The sequence below is a fragment of the Octopus sinensis genome, linkage group LG26 (assembly GCF_006345805.1).
Source record: "Octopus sinensis linkage group LG26, ASM634580v1, whole genome shotgun sequence".
NCBI classification, from domain to species: domain Eukaryota; kingdom Metazoa; phylum Mollusca; class Cephalopoda; order Octopoda; family Octopodidae; genus Octopus; species Octopus sinensis.
This window is the reverse complement of record NC_043022.1, coordinates 13,682,341-13,699,118: the sequence shown is the minus strand read 5'-3', so window position 1 is coordinate 13,699,118 and position 16,778 is coordinate 13,682,341. Positions and strand designations below refer to the sequence as shown.

The 16,778-nt window shown below is 39.2% G+C and overlaps 2 protein-coding genes across 3 annotated transcripts in view; both read right to left on the bottom strand.

Annotated features, from left to right (window-relative positions):
- LOC115224816 (ADP-ribosylation factor 3) overlaps positions 1–240 on the bottom strand; it is a 44,547-nt gene extending 44,307 nt beyond the window's left edge. The window contains exon 1 of the mRNA XM_029795742.2: positions 1–240. This exon is cut by the window's left edge and continues 808 nt beyond it. The gene's annotated coding sequence lies outside the window, so the exon portion shown is untranslated.
- Positions 241–15,678: 15,438 nt separating this feature from the next.
- LOC115224768 (piwi-like protein 1) overlaps positions 15,679–16,778 on the bottom strand; it is a 54,045-nt gene continuing 52,945 nt past the window's right edge. For both annotated transcript variants that reach the window (XM_029795676.2, XM_036513845.1), the window contains one exon: positions 15,679–16,007. In XM_029795676.2, the coding sequence (XP_029651536.1) occupies positions 15,891–16,007 (117 nt within the window). In that variant the 3' untranslated portion in view covers positions 15,679–15,890. The remainder of the gene's footprint in view (positions 16,008–16,778) is intronic.

Sequence of the window (16,778 nt, the reverse complement as noted above, 5' to 3'; positions counted from 1 at the left end):
TTCGCTTCGTTACAAACGGTTCTTGGAACTGTCAGTCGTTGGTTGCTGCGACGGGTCTCTGAGACAAAACGAAAGAAGCAAAGAAAAAAAAAGGTAATGGCTTAGCCATGTAAACGTCTCTACTTCAGCCAAAGCCAAAATAATTCCTCTTCCCACCCAATATTAGACACATGCATACATAAACCACCCCCTCTTTATATACACCCCCGCACTAAAAATTCTGTGTTGGCTGTTTAATTAATTCTTTTTTTTTATATTAGTTATTTATTCTGTGGGTTATTTTTCTGGGTTTTTTTTTAATAATGAATAAATAAATATATATATATATATATATTATATATATATATATATAAAAGGCCTCTCCCCCCCGGGTGGGGTGGGCTTTCAGCTTTTTTAAACACACACACACACACGTATATATTATATATATTATATATATATATACAGATATATTGTTTTGGATGGTAAATCCTGTGGCGATTAACACTTGTTACTTGCTGTGGCTTTTAATTTTTTACACGGTTGCTGTATACACACATATGTATGTATGTATGTATGTATGTATGTATGTATGTATGTATGTATGTGTGTATGTATGTATGTGTGTATGTATGTATGTGTGTATGTATGTATGTATGTATGTACGTATGTATGTGTGTATGTATATATGTATGTATGTATGTATGTATGTATGTATGTATGTATGTATGTGTGTATGTATGTATTGTATGTATGTATGTATGTATGTAGTATGTATGTGTGTATGTATGTATATGTATGTATGTATGTATGTATGTATGTGTGTATGTATATATGTATGTATGTATGTATGTATGTGTGTATGTATGGTATGTATGTATGTATGTATGTGTATGTATGTACGTATGTATGTATATGTATGTATGTATGTATGTATGTATACACGCGCGAGTGGATATATATATATGTGTGTGTGTGTGTGTTTGCGTCTATTTATGTGTGTGTACGCGCGTCTGTAATGTATGTAAGTATATGTGGAATTTGTAAATATATAGATGTATGTATGTCTGTGTACGTGTGCGTGTATATATATATATATATATATATATATACTTGCTATACGAAGGGAGGTTTATTTTTCCTTCCTTTTATTGCTTTCAAAGGTTTTGTGGTGTTATTAATCAGCGGCAAAGCTGCACAGAATCGTTAAAACGTCGGGAATTGTTCTGGTTTTTTTGGGGGGGTTTTTTCATTTTTCTCACTCTTGAAATTGACAAAAAAAAAAAAAAAAAAAAGGGGGGGAAAAGACGCTTTGCGGTATTTCTTTCGATTCCTTACGTCCAGAGTTCAAATCACGCCGAGGTCAACTTTATATCTTTCATTCATTCATTCATTCGTGGCGGGATTGAATCTGTGCAAGTATAAGAAGGGGGTTGTGTGTGTGTGATTGATAAAACACAAATACCAGTCAAATATTGAGGGAGATCGATATATTCGACTGTCGCCTTGTCTCCCTGATTTTCTTTCATAAGAAATTATTACAATTGCGGTTAAATTCTTTTCGCTTTTATTTGTGATGACAGACGAATAAAAAAAAAAAGATATTTACATTATTTTTTTAGTGTTTTTTTTCTTCTTTTTGTTGCGAAGATGTGTGTGTGTGTGTGTGTGTGTGTGTGTGTGTGTGTGTGTGCTAACGGTACCTTTCCTTGCAGACTCTGCTTCCTTCTTTCATCACCATTTCTCTTTGACTATCCTCCGTCTGAATCTCTCTCTCTCTCTCTTTCTCTTCCTCTCACTGTCTGTCTCTCTTTCTCCCTCTCTTGCAATGAACGACCATCTCTCTTTCTCTCTCATTCACTCTTTCTATCTGTCCGTCTCTCTCTCTATCTCTCCCCCCTTCATTTTTGTCTCCCTATCACAGCCTGTCTGCCTGTCTCTTTCTTCCTCTTTCTCTCACCCTTTCTCCCTCATCATCTCTCTTTCTCTCTCACTCTTTCCATCTGTCCGTCTCTCTATCACAATCTGTCTGCCTGTCTCTTTCTTTCTTCCTCTTTCTCTCCCTCTCTTTATCTCAGTTTCTCTCTCCCTCTCTCCCTCATCATCTCTCTTTCTCTCTCACTCTCTCTATCTGTCCGTCTCTCTATCACACTCTGTCTGCCTGTCTCTTTCCTTCTTCTTTCTCTCCCTCTCTATCTTTATCTCAGTTTCTCTCTCCCTCATCATCTCTCTTTCTCTCTATCCATCCGTTCCTACCAGCCTGTCTGTCCGTCTCCTCACACTCTCTCTCTCTCTCTCTCTCTCTCTATCTCTCTCTCCCACCGAGACCACCTCTACATAATATCTCCTCCTGCCTACATCACGAAATGCTGGTACTGTTTGCTAGCATCGGTACGGATGAGAGAAAGGGCAACAGCAGAGGCGGTAGTGGTGGTAGTGGTGGTGGTTTGGGTTACAGATGAAGGGGACGGCTGCAGTGGGTGTTGATCGCGGTATGGGTTACGGCTCAACGGTGGTGACTACAGTACGGGACATAGTTGATGATGGCAGTGACTATAGCTTGAGCTATAGTTACTTAATGATGATGCTAAGGGTGATGGTGGTTATGAGTTGATGCTGTTGTTGTTGCTGTTAATGGTTTTCAGTGTTATTAGTTGGTTAAGCAGTGATGGGCAGCGATGGAGCCGACGTTCCTTAAAAAGCGGTGACGGCGAAAATTGCTGGAACCAAAAAAAGATGAGAGAAGCCAAATGCAAGCACGATGCATCAACTAACGTGTTGCACATATATTTATTTTCTTCTTCTTCTTCTTCTTCTTCTTCTTCTTATTATTATTATTACTATTATTATTATTGTTATTATTATTATTATTATTATTATTATTAGTAGTAGTAGTAGTAGTAGAGTAGTAGTAGTAGTAGTAGTATTATTATTAGTATTAGTATTATTATTATTATTATTATTATTAGTATTATTATTATTAGTATTATTATTAGTATTATTATTAGTATTAGTATTAGTATTATTATTAGTACCCCCACACTTTATATCTGTCTTTGTATTATCCCCTCATCCTATACCCTTGTGGTAAATAAAAGAAATCATCATTATTATTATTATTATTGTTATTATCATTATCATTATTATCATTATTATTATTCCACCGAGGTCAATTTTTTTTACTTTCATCCTTTCGGAGTCGATAAAATAAATACCAGTTGTACTCTGCGGGTAGGGTAAGGTAATCGACTCAACTTCTCCCGAAAAATTTCAGGCTTTGTGTCTTATAAAAGAAAGGATTTTTTTTTTTTAATTATTATTATTTTTTATTATTATTATTATTATTATATTATTATTATTATTATTATTATATTATTATTATTATTATTATTATTATTATTATTATTATTATTATTATCATTATTATTATTATTATTTTGGAATTGGGTAATTTAAACTTTTCTGTAATACAAAATACCAAACAAAGTGAAAGAAAGAATTAATATTAATTATGATAATTATAAACGCTTTCGTTTTCCCTAATATAATTTAATTTTGTATTTTAATGTATTACTTAATTTCCTGCTTTTTTTTTTTTTTGCGGGAGGGAGGGTGTATGTATTTTGTGTTTTGGGGGTCTTTGTGGCCAAGAAAAGAAAGTCTGCCCTGCCTTTCGTCTTTTCTTGCGGGGTGGTAATGAAATAAGTACCAGTTGAACGATGGGGTCCGATGTAATCGACCGAACCCCACTTCTGAAAATTGCTGGCCTTGTGCCTATAATAGATAAGACAACAACGACTACTACTACTACTACTTTATTCGTATCTTCTTTTTATCGTACCCCATCTCATCCGTCGTGGCCCTGACGGCAAATGAACGAAATCACCCTCACCATCATCATCATCATCATTGTCATCATGATCATCACCAACATCACCACCAGTATCTATTTCTTTACTACCCACAAGGGGCTAAACATAGAGGGGACAAACAAGGACAGACAAAGGGATTGAGTCGATTACATCGACCCCAGTGCGCAACTGGTACTTAATTTATCGACCCCGAAAGGATGAAAGGCAAAGTCGACCTCGGCGGAATTTGAACTCGGAACGTAACGACAGACAAAATACGGCTACGCATTTCGCCCGGCGTGCTAACGTTTCGGCCAGCTCGCCATCATCACGCCGCCGCGGTCGACTTTGGTCTTTCCTCCTTTACGGGTCAGTAAAATGAGTACCAATCGACCAATGGACCTATGTAATCGACTAGCTTCTCATCACCACCAAACTCAGCCCTTGTGCCTCTGGTAGAAAGGATTATCATAATTACTATTATGGGTGGCACCAGCTTTATTTCATAGTTGTCATAGTAAGACTCAGAGTTTCAGATGCCGGGGGCTAAAAGCTCTTCGATATCTCATCAGTTCTTGTCTAATAACTGATGAGATGTCGAAGAGCTTTTAGTCCTCGGCATCTGAAAGCCTGAGTCTTATTATGACAACTGATTGTCCTATTCTGTTGTGTCTGGGGAGAGTCATTTTCTTTTTCTGCCGTATAATTTAACACACTCACCGGTAAAATTTCCACTTATTTCTTAATTTAATTTTCCTAAAATTTTCGTTGCGTCTTGCAACCTTTTCAATAGTCTTGACTCTTGACTCTTTCAAGACTATTGAAAAGGTTGCAAGAAGCAACGAACATTTTAGGAAAATTAAATTAAGAAATAAGTGGAAATTTTACCGGTGAGTGTGTTAAATTATAAGGCACAAAGAGAAAATGACTCTCCCCAGACACAACATAATATGCTTCAACACACGAACTCACATAAAGAATCTTACAAACCAAATCCAAAAACGAAATATGATTGTCCTATATCATTTTTATAAATAAATTCTTCTATTTACATAATATCGAGGTCTCATTCATTCTTTTGCTGTCATTATTATTATTATTATTATTAAAAGACAGAGAGATAGAGAGATAGATAGATAGGTAGACAGACAGACAGATAGACAGATTATAGATAGGTAGACAGACAGATAGATAGATAGATAGGTAGACAGACAGATAGATAGATAAATAGATAGATAGATAGATAGATAGATAGATAGATAGATAGATAGATAGATAGATAGATAGATAGATAGATGGATGGATGGATGGATGGATGGATGGATAGATAGATAGATAGATAGATAGATAGATAGATAGATAGATAGATAGACAGACAGACAGACAGATAGATAGATAGATAGACAGATTGACAGATAGATAGATACAGATAGACAGATAGATAGATAGATAGATAGATAGATAGATAGATAGATAGATAGATAGACAGATAGATAGATAGACAGATAGATAGATAGACAGATAGATAGTACATAGATAGATAGATAGATAGATAGATAGATAGAGGGATAGATAGATAGTACATAGATAGATGGATGGATAGACAGATAGATTGACAGATAGATAGACAGATAGATAGATAGATGTATAGATAGATAGATAGATAGATAGATAGATAGATAGATAGATAGATAGATAGATAGATAGATAGATAGATGTATAGATAGATAGATAGATAGATAGACAGATAGACAGATAGATAGATAGATAGATAGATAGATAGAGATAGATAGATAGATAGATAGATAGACATCCTATATTTATATGGCTACAAAGTCGTTTCGGACTGGGCGCGTTCGGTGTTGGTGTCAGAGCTATTATTGTCGGTACCCCGAGATGAGATTTCGTAGGTATTGATGTAAGATGTCTATTAATAGTAGCAATGATGGTGTACGATGAGGTGATTGTTGAGAAGGCGATGTCGGTAAAAAGCAATGCAAGGAATTGATATTTATTGGTGAGGATGTGGCGGGGATGGAAAGAAACGTCGGTGCTTCAGGTAGGGGCGATCTGATAGTTAATTAGTGTCGTGGAGGTGGTGGTGGTTGTGGTGGTGATGTTACTGTTAGTGGCTGCTTTCTCTGTGTGTGTGTGAGAGATGACAGCGTGCATGACCATAAGCGGCAAAAGAGAGGAAACAGGAAGCCGTGAGACGGGGATGAGGCAGGTGGAGGAGGGGGATGAGCGTGGCGGAGGGTGGGGTGGGGTGGGGGGAAAAGCGCAATTAAGGTTATGAATGAATGGATGATTAAAATATATATGAATAAATGAAAAATGGACTAAGGGAGATAATTCAAATGGACCAAAGGTATGAATCTGCATAATTAAATTACAGAGTGATATACTGAACGCCGTAGTAGTAGTAGTAGTAGTAGTAGTAGTAGTGGTGGTGGTGGTGGTGGTGGTAGTAGTAGTAGTAGTAGTAGTAGTAATAGAAGAAGAAGAAGTAGTTGTAGTAGTAGTAGTGGTAGTAGTAGTAGTTGTTGTAGTAGTAGTAGTAGTAGTAGTAGTTGTAGTAGTAGTAATAATAATTTTGTTTCTTTACTACCCACAAGGGGCTAAACATAGAGGGGACAAACAAGGACAGACAAACGGATTAAGTCGATTATATCGACCCCAGTGCGTAACTGGTACTTAATTTATCGACCCTGAAAGGATGGACGGGAAAGTCGACCTCGGCGGAATTTGAACTCATGGTTTGAATTTTTGCCTCAAGGGCAGCAATTTGGGTGGGGGTGGGGGCAGTGAAGTCGATTTCATCGACCCCAGTGTTTCACTGGTACTTAATTTATCGACTCCGAAAGGATGAAAGTCACAGCCGACCTCAGTGGAATTTGAACTCAGAACGTAAGTGACAGACTAAGCATTTCACCCAGGGGGGATAACTATGGCTATGCTTCAGCCTCTTAGACCTCAACAGCATAACCCAAACAAGCTCCCTGACTCGGTTGACAGGTTTTTTTGATTTTTAATGCAGATCATCATCATCATCATCGTTTAACGTCCGTTCTCCATGTTACCATGGGTTGGACGGTTCGACCGGGGTCTGGGAAGCCAGGAGGCTGCACCAGGCTCCAGTCTGATCTGGCAGTGTTTCTACGGCTGGATGCCCTTCCTAACACCAACCACTCCGTGAGTGTAGTGGGTGCTTTTTACATGCCACCGGCACAGGTGCCAGGGGAGGCTGGCAGCGGTCACGATCGGTTGGTGCTTTTAACGTGCCACCGGCATGGAGATTTACAAATAACTTTTGGCCGGTATCAATTTGCACAATGAGAAATAGTACGAAAGGAGAGAAATAACTTAGATAGCCTAGTGGCGCTGATGCCCTCAATGCCATATTTAAAAAGAATTCTTACAGCATTTCAATTTCATCATAAATTGGCTGTAGACAAAACAAAATAAATAAATAAAATAAACAATAGGTGCAGGAGTGGCTGTGTGGTAAGTAGCTTGCTTACCAGCCACATGGTTCCAGGTTCAGTCCCACTGCGTGGCATCTTGGGCAAGTGTCTTTTCTGCTATAGCCTCGGGCTGACCAAAGCCTTGTGAGTGGATTTGGTAGACGGAAACTGAAAGAAGCCTGTCGTATATACGTATATATATGTATATGTATGTGTGTGTGTGTGTTTGTGTGTCTGTGTTTGTCCCCCTAGCATTGCTTGACAACCGAAGCTGGTGTGTTTACGTCCCCGTCACTTAGCGGTTCGGCAAAAGAGACCGATAGAATAAGTACTGGGCTTACAAAGAATAAGTCCCGGGGTCAATTTGCTCGACTAAAGGTGGTGCTCCAGCATGGCCGCAGTCAAAATGACTGAAACAAGTAAAAGAGTATATTATATTTATATATATATATATATATGTCTATGTATCATCATCATCATGTATGTGTCTTTCTGCCTGCATTTGTCCCCCACCACTGCTTGACAACTGGTGTTGGTGTGTTTACATCCCTCTAACTTAGCTCTTTGTCCCCCCCCAAAAAAAGGAAAAAGTATGAAGGTCAAATCATTCAACTAAAACTTCTTCCAAGTTTGTTGCCCCAGCATGGTCCACAGTCAAACGACAAACAAGTCAAGCACTGGGACACGTCCACATGGATTTCATTGGTTGCATGCCACACATCTGATGGTACGATAACTCTCTTTACTTGTTTCAGTCATTTGACTGCGGCCATGCTGGAGGACCACCTTTAGTCGAGCAAATCGACCCCGGGACTTATTCTTTTTGTAAGCCCAGTACTTATTCTATCAGTCTCTTTTGCCGAATCGCTAAGTGACAGGGACGTAAACACACCAGCATCGGTTGTCAAGCAATGTTCGTGGGGACAAACACAGACACACATACATATATATATATACATATATACGACAGGCTTCTTTCAGTTTCCGTCTACCAAATCCACTCACAAGTCATTGGTCGGCCCGGGGCTATAGCAGAAGACACTTGCCCAAGATGCCACGCAGTGGGACTGAACCCGGAACCATGTGGTTGGTTAGCAAGCTACTTACCACACAGCCACTCCTGCGCCTATATTTTGGAAGCTATAAAGATAATTTAGGAAGATCCTGCCTTGTCTAATAATCTAACAATTTGGTCAGTCCACTGCCCAATGAGCAACTTCGATGGAACTATTACTGTCCTTATGAGTAAAACTGGTTGTGACTATGCTGCCCCCCTAGAGGCATCATTTGTCTTTCCTCTATTGTACTGGAAGCTTCTTGTAGAGTGCAAACTATTTCAGTATGATGACTGGGAGCTCTAATTCCACACTATCAATTCCAAGTTCCCATGTTTAGTCACGTAGTCATGTTACCTTATCTTCTAACTTCACGTTAATCGCTTGACAGCCATCACTTCTAACAATGTTTATTAGAGAGAAATACACACACACATTATATTTATTTATATATATATATACTAGCAGTATCGCCCGGCGTTGCTCGGGTTTGTAAGGGAAATAACTATATAAGCATTTTTAGAGAGTTATAGCCAAAAAATAGCAAAAAAAATGCATTAAAAATGGGAAAAAAATGATGGTAAATTTTTTTTTAAATCGTTGACTCATCGTAGACATTTCTAGAGAGTTACTTCCCTTATATAATAGCAAAAAAATGCATTAAAATGGAAAAAAATGATGGTGAATTATTTTTAAAATCGTAGACACGCGCTAATACCCAGAAGGGCTCGATATGAATCACGACTATAAGATACCCACTTTTGGTTAAACTGCACCGCAAAATGTGGGAGTATTTAGGAATCTAAATCGTAGGAGACAGACACACAACTTGACTTTTATATATAAAGATATATAAAAACGGTATGGACGATTTGTTTTGGAGTCTAATAATACCATGTACGCCTATGAAGATTTACAAACATACTTTCCCAATGATACTCAGTTTACCTACCATTATAAAGAATACCAAATGTTTTTCTCAAACCTTTTATAATGTGGTACAAGTCTTTGGTGTAGCAATTGCACACGGCTGAAGAAGGCTTTTGGTCTATCTGTTATATCGATTATGCATTGATGTAAGAATAAGGTGTTCTATAAAGCCCGAAACATCCTTTGCGTCCTGTTTCTCATTTGATACATACTCTTTTACTTGTTTCAGTCATTTGACTGCGGCCATGCTGGAGCCTTTAATCGAGCAACTTAACCCCGGGACTTATTCTTTTGTAAGCCCAGTACTTATTCTATCGGTCTCTTTTGCCGAACTGCTAAGTAACGGGGACATAAACACACCAGCATCGGTTGTCAAGCAATGCTAGGGGGACAAACACACACACGTATATATATATACATATATACGACGGGCTTCTTTCAGATTCCGTCTACCAAATCCACTCACAAGGCTTTGGTCAGCCCGAGGCTATAGTAGAAGACACTTGCCCAAGGTGCCACGCAGTGGGACTGAACCCGGAACCATGTGGTTGGTAGACAAGCTACTTACCACACAGCCACTCACAGTTACACACACTGGAGAAAAGTGTTTGATATACTAGAGACAGTAGGGACACAAAAATATACAATAACAAGCAAAACGCCCCTGAGTTGTCAAACACTTAACCCTTTAGGGTTCACATTACGCTGTTAAATGTAATACTTTTTCACTCAAATTGTTTTGAATTAATCATGCATTATCTCATAGCTTTGAGGTTTCAATGATGTGATTGTTTATTTTTAGAATGTCAATGTACATTAGGTGTGAGAGTTTGAATATAAAACATGTAGAATATCTGGGCCAGATATTGCCAGTTTAAACAACTTGTCCAACCGTCCCATAGGCCTCTTCTTTGAGAAACACTGATTTAACCTAAATTTGAGACACCAGCAAAAGAAGAAATAAAGATAGACTTTTTTTCTATTCCAAAGAAAAACGATCTTTATCGATCACATTCTCAACTGGAATCGATTTTTGTAAATTTTTCAAGACTTATACACGCCCTGATACCGTCAGTATCTACATATCAAATTTGAGCGCAATCGGATGGAGGATGCCCAAGATCCTAGAAGACAGACACACACACACACATTTTATATAATAGATAAATAAACATCATTTTAAAATTCACTTTCCTAAGTTTGCACGAGTCAGAGGAATTATCACTCACACACACATATATATATATATACACACACTTGATAGTCTGAGGATGGCTCAACCTTTCTGCGTTCAGATGAGTGTCAAATGTAATGCTTATTTATAGATATTGTTCTGAATTAATCATACGTTATCCTGTTGCTTTGAGACTTTGATGGTGTGGTTCAGTTTTAGAAAGACAGGTGGACTCCAGCAGAATTTGAATCCAGAATAGAAGTATGGATGAAATGCTAACAGAAACATTACATTCTGAGTTCAAATTCTGCTGAGGTCGACTTTGTCTTTCATCCTTTCGGGGTCGATAAATAAAGTACCAGTTGCACATTGGGGTCAATATAATCGACTTAATCCGTTTGTTCCTTCCATGTTTAGCCCCTTGTGGGTACTAAAGAAATAGATATTTCGTCTGCCGTTACATTCTGAGTTCAAATTCCGAGGTCAACTTTGCCTTTCATCTTTTCGGGGTCGATATAATCGACTTAATCCGTTTGTTTGTCCTCTCTGTGTTTAGCCCCTTGTGGGTAGTAAAGAAGTAGGTATTTCTTCTGCTACTACGTTCTGAGTTCAATTTCCGCTGAGGTCAACTGGTCTTTCATCCTTTTGGGGTCGATAAAACAAGTTCCAGACGTACACAGAGGTCGATGTAATCGACATAATCCCTAACCCAAAATTGTTTAGTGGTATTTCACCTGTCACTGCGTTATGAGTTCAAATCCCGCCGTGGTCAATTTTGCTTTTTGTGGTCATTAAAGTAAGTGCAAGTTGAACACTGAGGCCCATGCAATCGACGAATCCCCTCCCTCATGGCAAACTTTGAAACCATTATTATTAAGGCCTCGAGCTGGCAGAATCGTTAGCATGCCGCGCACAATGCTTACCGGCATTTCATCTGTCTTTACATTGAGTCCAACGTCAAACTTGCCTTTCATTCTTTCGCGGTCAATAAAAAGGTACCAGTTACGCATTGGGGGTCGATGTAATTGACTTAATCCCTTTGCCTGTTCTTGTTTGTCCCCTCTATGTTTAGCCCCTTGTGGGCAATAAAGAAATAAGATTGCTAACCGAATTCTACCAACTCACCACCTGAATACATTTAAAACTATTAAAATCCTGTTCTTTATCCGCTGGCAAATACGATGTTATCACTTCAACAATACACGTCTCTCTGAATATCACCATCTGTCTAATTCATTTGTAATTCTCTATGAAAACATGTCCAGCCTGTGTGTGCTGTTGATGTTTGAACATAAAACAGCTGGAATATTTGAGCCGGATATGGTTGGTTTAAACACTAAAGGGCTAAGTGCTGCTTCCTGTAGGTCAAATGATTTCTGAAAGTTTTCAATTTCCATCCTGCAAGTCTTCCAGAGTCGAATAGGAAATTTGTCATTGGTGATGTCCAGAGTTTACTTGATAACTTCATCCCAGTTACTCACCATTTGTCCGGTATGTCTCACAAGAATGGAATACTCTTTTACTTGTTTCAGTCATGTGACTGTGGCCATGCTGGGGCACCGCCTTTAGTCAAGCAAATCGACCCCAGGACTTATTCTTTGGAAGCCTAGTACTTATTCTATCGGTCTCTTTGGCTGAACCGCTAAGTTACGGGGATGTAAACACACCAGCATCAGTTGCCAAGCAATGTTGAGGGGACAAACACACACACACATATATATATATGTATATATATGACGGGCTTCTTTCAGTTTCCGTCTACCAAATCCACTCACACGGCTTTGGTCGGCCCAAGGCTATAGTAGAAGACATTTGCCCAAGGTGCCATGCAGTGGGACATAAACACACCATCATCGGTTGTCAAGCGATGTTGGAGGGATAAACACACACACATATATAAATATATATATATACATATATACGACGGGCTTCTCTCAGTTTCCATCTACCAAATCCACTCACAAGGCTTTGGTCGGCCCGAAGCTATAGTTGAAGACACTTGCCCAAGGTTCCACGCAGCGGGACTGAACCCGGAACCATGTTGGTTCGTAAGCAATCTACTTACCACACAGCCACTCCTAATGTCCACAAAACACATGGCCGACCTGGCAAAAGATGGTGGCTGAGTGCCTCTTGACATTCCGTATGTCATGCACTCAATTTTGCCTTTATGCGACTCAGAAAATGAATGTTTAACACTAAAAGTTACCGAGCGATCATTCACGATTGCTTTTGCTTTCTAATTTCTACAAAGGCGCAGGAGTGGCTGTGTGGTAAGTAGCTTGCTAACCAACCACATGGTTCCGGGTTCAGTCCCACTGCGTGGCATCTTGGGCAAGTGTCTTCTGCTATAGCCCCGGGCCGACCAATACCTTGTGAGTGGATTTGGTAGACGGAAACTGAAAGAAGTCTGTCATATATATATGTATGTGTGTGTGTTTGTGTGTCTATGTTTGTCCCCCTAGCATTGCTTGACAACCGATGCTGGTGTGTTTACGTCCCCGTCACTTAGCGGTTCGGCAAAAAGAGACGGATAGAATAAGTACTGGGCTTACAAAAGAATAAGTCCCGGGGTCGATTTGCTCGATTAAAGGCGGTGCTCCAGCATGGCCGCAGTCAAATGACTGAAACAAGTAAAAGAGTAACTGCTTTGAATGTGCTATCAGTACTCTCCATATTGTAGTTTACGAAGTACAAACAGCCCATATTGTACTTTATATGAATTTATGGTTCCATATGTTATTCTGGTACAAGATAAAGACCCCCTTCGGTCATAAATGACCATGGGATTGCACCTAGAAAGTTCCCTCTAAGCACACAAGTCCAGCAGTCGCTCATGCAGACTAGCCTCCCCCCTCCGTGCCACCACAACCCATTTCTGCAGATGAGTGAACTGGAGCAATGTGAAAAAAAGTGTCTTGCTCAAAAACGCAACACACAGCCCGATCTGGGATTGAACTCGCAGCCTCATGATTGTGAGCTGAACGTTCTAACCACTACGCTATTCTGGTAACCTATTTCTTTACTACTCACAAGGGGCTAAACACAGAGGGGACAAACAAACGGATTAAGTCGATTACATCAACTCCAGTGCATAACTGGTACTTATTTAATCGACCCCGAAAGGATGAAAGGCAAAGTCGACCTCGGCGGAATTTGAACTCAGAACATAGCAACAGACGAAATACCGCTCAGCATTTCGCCTGACATGCTAAGGATTCTGCCAGCTGGTATACCATGGCAACATTCTGTCTCCATCCACAGAATCCTACATTTCTCGTCCTTCTACAAAACCACTTGAAAATATCTACCAATCAGTATCATGGTCTAAATCTCCGATGTGACCTCTCTGACATGACCTACATGTTGCTGCTGTAAACCCCTCCACCAACATTTGGGGAGTTGCTACTGCTGCTAACTGAAATGCTGGGCTATCCAAAATAGCAGACCCTAGGTCAGTGCTTTTCAAACTTTTTGCTGAAGCGGAACCCCAAGGAAACATTCCGCTGGCTCGAGGAACCCCTGTGCAATAATTTAATTGTTTTATGCACAGGAGAATTAAAGATTACTGTCGATTTTGGCATTTTTGTAACCTCTTGCGGAACCCCTGGACTGTACTGGCAGAACCCTGGTTGAAAACCACTGCCCTAGGTAAACAAATGTTTCTTTGTATTCATCGGAAGATAACATGTGCAGACAGGATGTCGAAGGATGAGAAGCCGAAAAGACAAGATGCTGAATGGACAATAGAAAGAAAAAACATTCCTACCTACATGGTTTAATGTCCAATTCACCAATTTGCCACTTAAAATTTAACGAGATTAAATTTTAATTTTTGTATGTCTTTCCAGCATCTTGACCTTCGGCAAAAGTACATTTGGCCTCCTGCCCATGTACCAAAGACAAAACTTTGAACCCAAAATATACTCTTTACTCTTTTACTTGTTTCAGTCATTTGATTGCGGCCATGCTGGAGCACCGCCTTTAATCGAGCAACTCGACCCCGGGACTTATTCTTTTGTAAGCCCAGTACTTATTCTATCGGTCTCTTTTGCCAAACCGCTAAGTAACGGGGGACATAAACACACCAGCATCGGCTGTCAAGCAATGCTAGGAGGACAAACACAGATACACACACACATGCATATATATATATATATATATATATAAAACATTATTGGTGAATTGAAGAAATGGAGCTGAACGCAGATTGAACAGAAATCGTTCAATCTGCGTTCAGCTCCATTTCTTCAATTCACCAATAATGTTTTAATTTCAATTATCCGCACCAACGCACGGTTGCAACGCCAGATGGTTGTACCTCCAACCGTGCTGTTCACTGCTGTGATTTTTGCTACTAAGGTATCGGTTAAACTTTTGATTAATCCACTACAAGATTATTCATCTTTCTATTTCACATTATATATATATATATATATAATATATATATATATATATATATATATATATATAACGGGCTTCTTTCAGTTTCCGTCTACCAAATCCACTCACAAGGCTTGCCCAAGGTGCCACGCAGTGGGACTGAACCCGGAACCATGTGGTTGGTAAACAAGCTACTTACCACACAGCCACTCCTGCGCCTATGGATTTTTTTTTGTTTTCTTTTTAACATTTAGCATTCAGATTACTTTATCAAATATAATGCATATTTATTCACACTGTTCTGAATTAATCATGCCTTGCCTCGTAATGTTGAGATTTCAATAATGACATTCGTTATTTTTAGAACGACATTGTAGGGTAGGTGCAAGAGGCAAGACCTGGCCAGTTTGAACATTAAAACAGGTAGAATATTTGGGCCAGAGAGGGCCAATTTCAATGCTAAAAAGTTAGAAGCTTTCCTTATTTCTCTTTCATTCACTTTCTACTTCTACACTAAACTTGCTTTCTACAAAATATCGCAGGGTTGTAACCTTATAAGACAGTATATATATATATATATATATATACAGGGTGTCCCAAAAAAATGTATACACACCTTAAATAATTGTAAATTGTTATTCTTTGTAAGCCTAGTACTTATTCTATCGTTCTCTTTTGCCGAACCACTATGTGTATACATTTTTTTGGGACACCCTGTGTATATATATATATGTATATATTTTGAGAAAAAAATTAACAAAACCAAATATTTTATGAAAAAATTTTGCTTTTAATAATAAAAAAAAAAAACAAAAACAAAAGTATGAAAATATTTTTTTTTTCCTATCCAAAAAGTACCCTTCTAAGGCTAAATGACTGCAGGTCCTATCGAATCCGCGTCAAATATCAGAAATGTGGAACAGCCTCAAACGACTTCTTTGTCTTTGGGCTTTTGATAACAGTTCAACTTGAAGCAACTTGCACTGAAATGGTTCATACGCAGTGAAAATCAATGAGTATGGGAATTGGTTGAGTTTTTATGAAGGCCTCTGCATCACAGGTAGAAGAGTTTATCACGGAGGACCATGGCTGGTTCTTTGTGAATGCTCTGCCCCACCAAGAAGGCAAGTTTGTGAGCATACTGGCATGGTGCTGGCACTCTGATGGTTCCCTGCAAAGAAAAAGAATAAAAACCGAGTGAGTTTTGGAAGAGAGTCTGCAAGTACATTACCATCGTTATTTCACATCTCCTTGTACTCCATACTTGCAGGAGCTTGAGGGAATCAGCCAAGAGCATGTGTCTCTCTCTTTTGCTGAACCGCTAAGTTATGGGGACGGAAACACACTAGCATTGGTTGTCAAGCAATGTTGGGGGGACAAACAGACACACACACACACACACACACATACATACATATATCACGTCACGTGATCACATGACCGACCAGGCAATCAGATGTTGCTACACATCGCTGGTCACAATGCGCTTCGCATTGTTTTAGCCTTCAAATGACGCCACCCCGCTGGCTAAGCGAGCAGGCCAACAGAAGAAAGAGTGAGAGAAAGTTGCGGCGAAAGAGTACAGCAGGGATCGCCACCACCCACTGCTGGAGCCTCGTGGAGCTTTAGGTGTCTTCGCTTAATAAACACTAACAACGCCTGGTCCGGGAATCGAAACCGCGATCCTGCGACCGCGAGCCCGCTGCCCTAACCACTGGGCTATTGCGCCTCCACACACACACATATATATGTATGCATATGTGTGTGAATATATATATATATATATATATATATATATATATTCTGATTGGTTGTGGAGACTTTTTTACTAGTAGGAGAAATGATAACCTATTTGGCTGCCATTTCTAATATTTTCAGTATGTGGTTTTGAGCAACTTGTTGCAATTAACCCTTTATTATAATTAATATAATCCTTAACAAA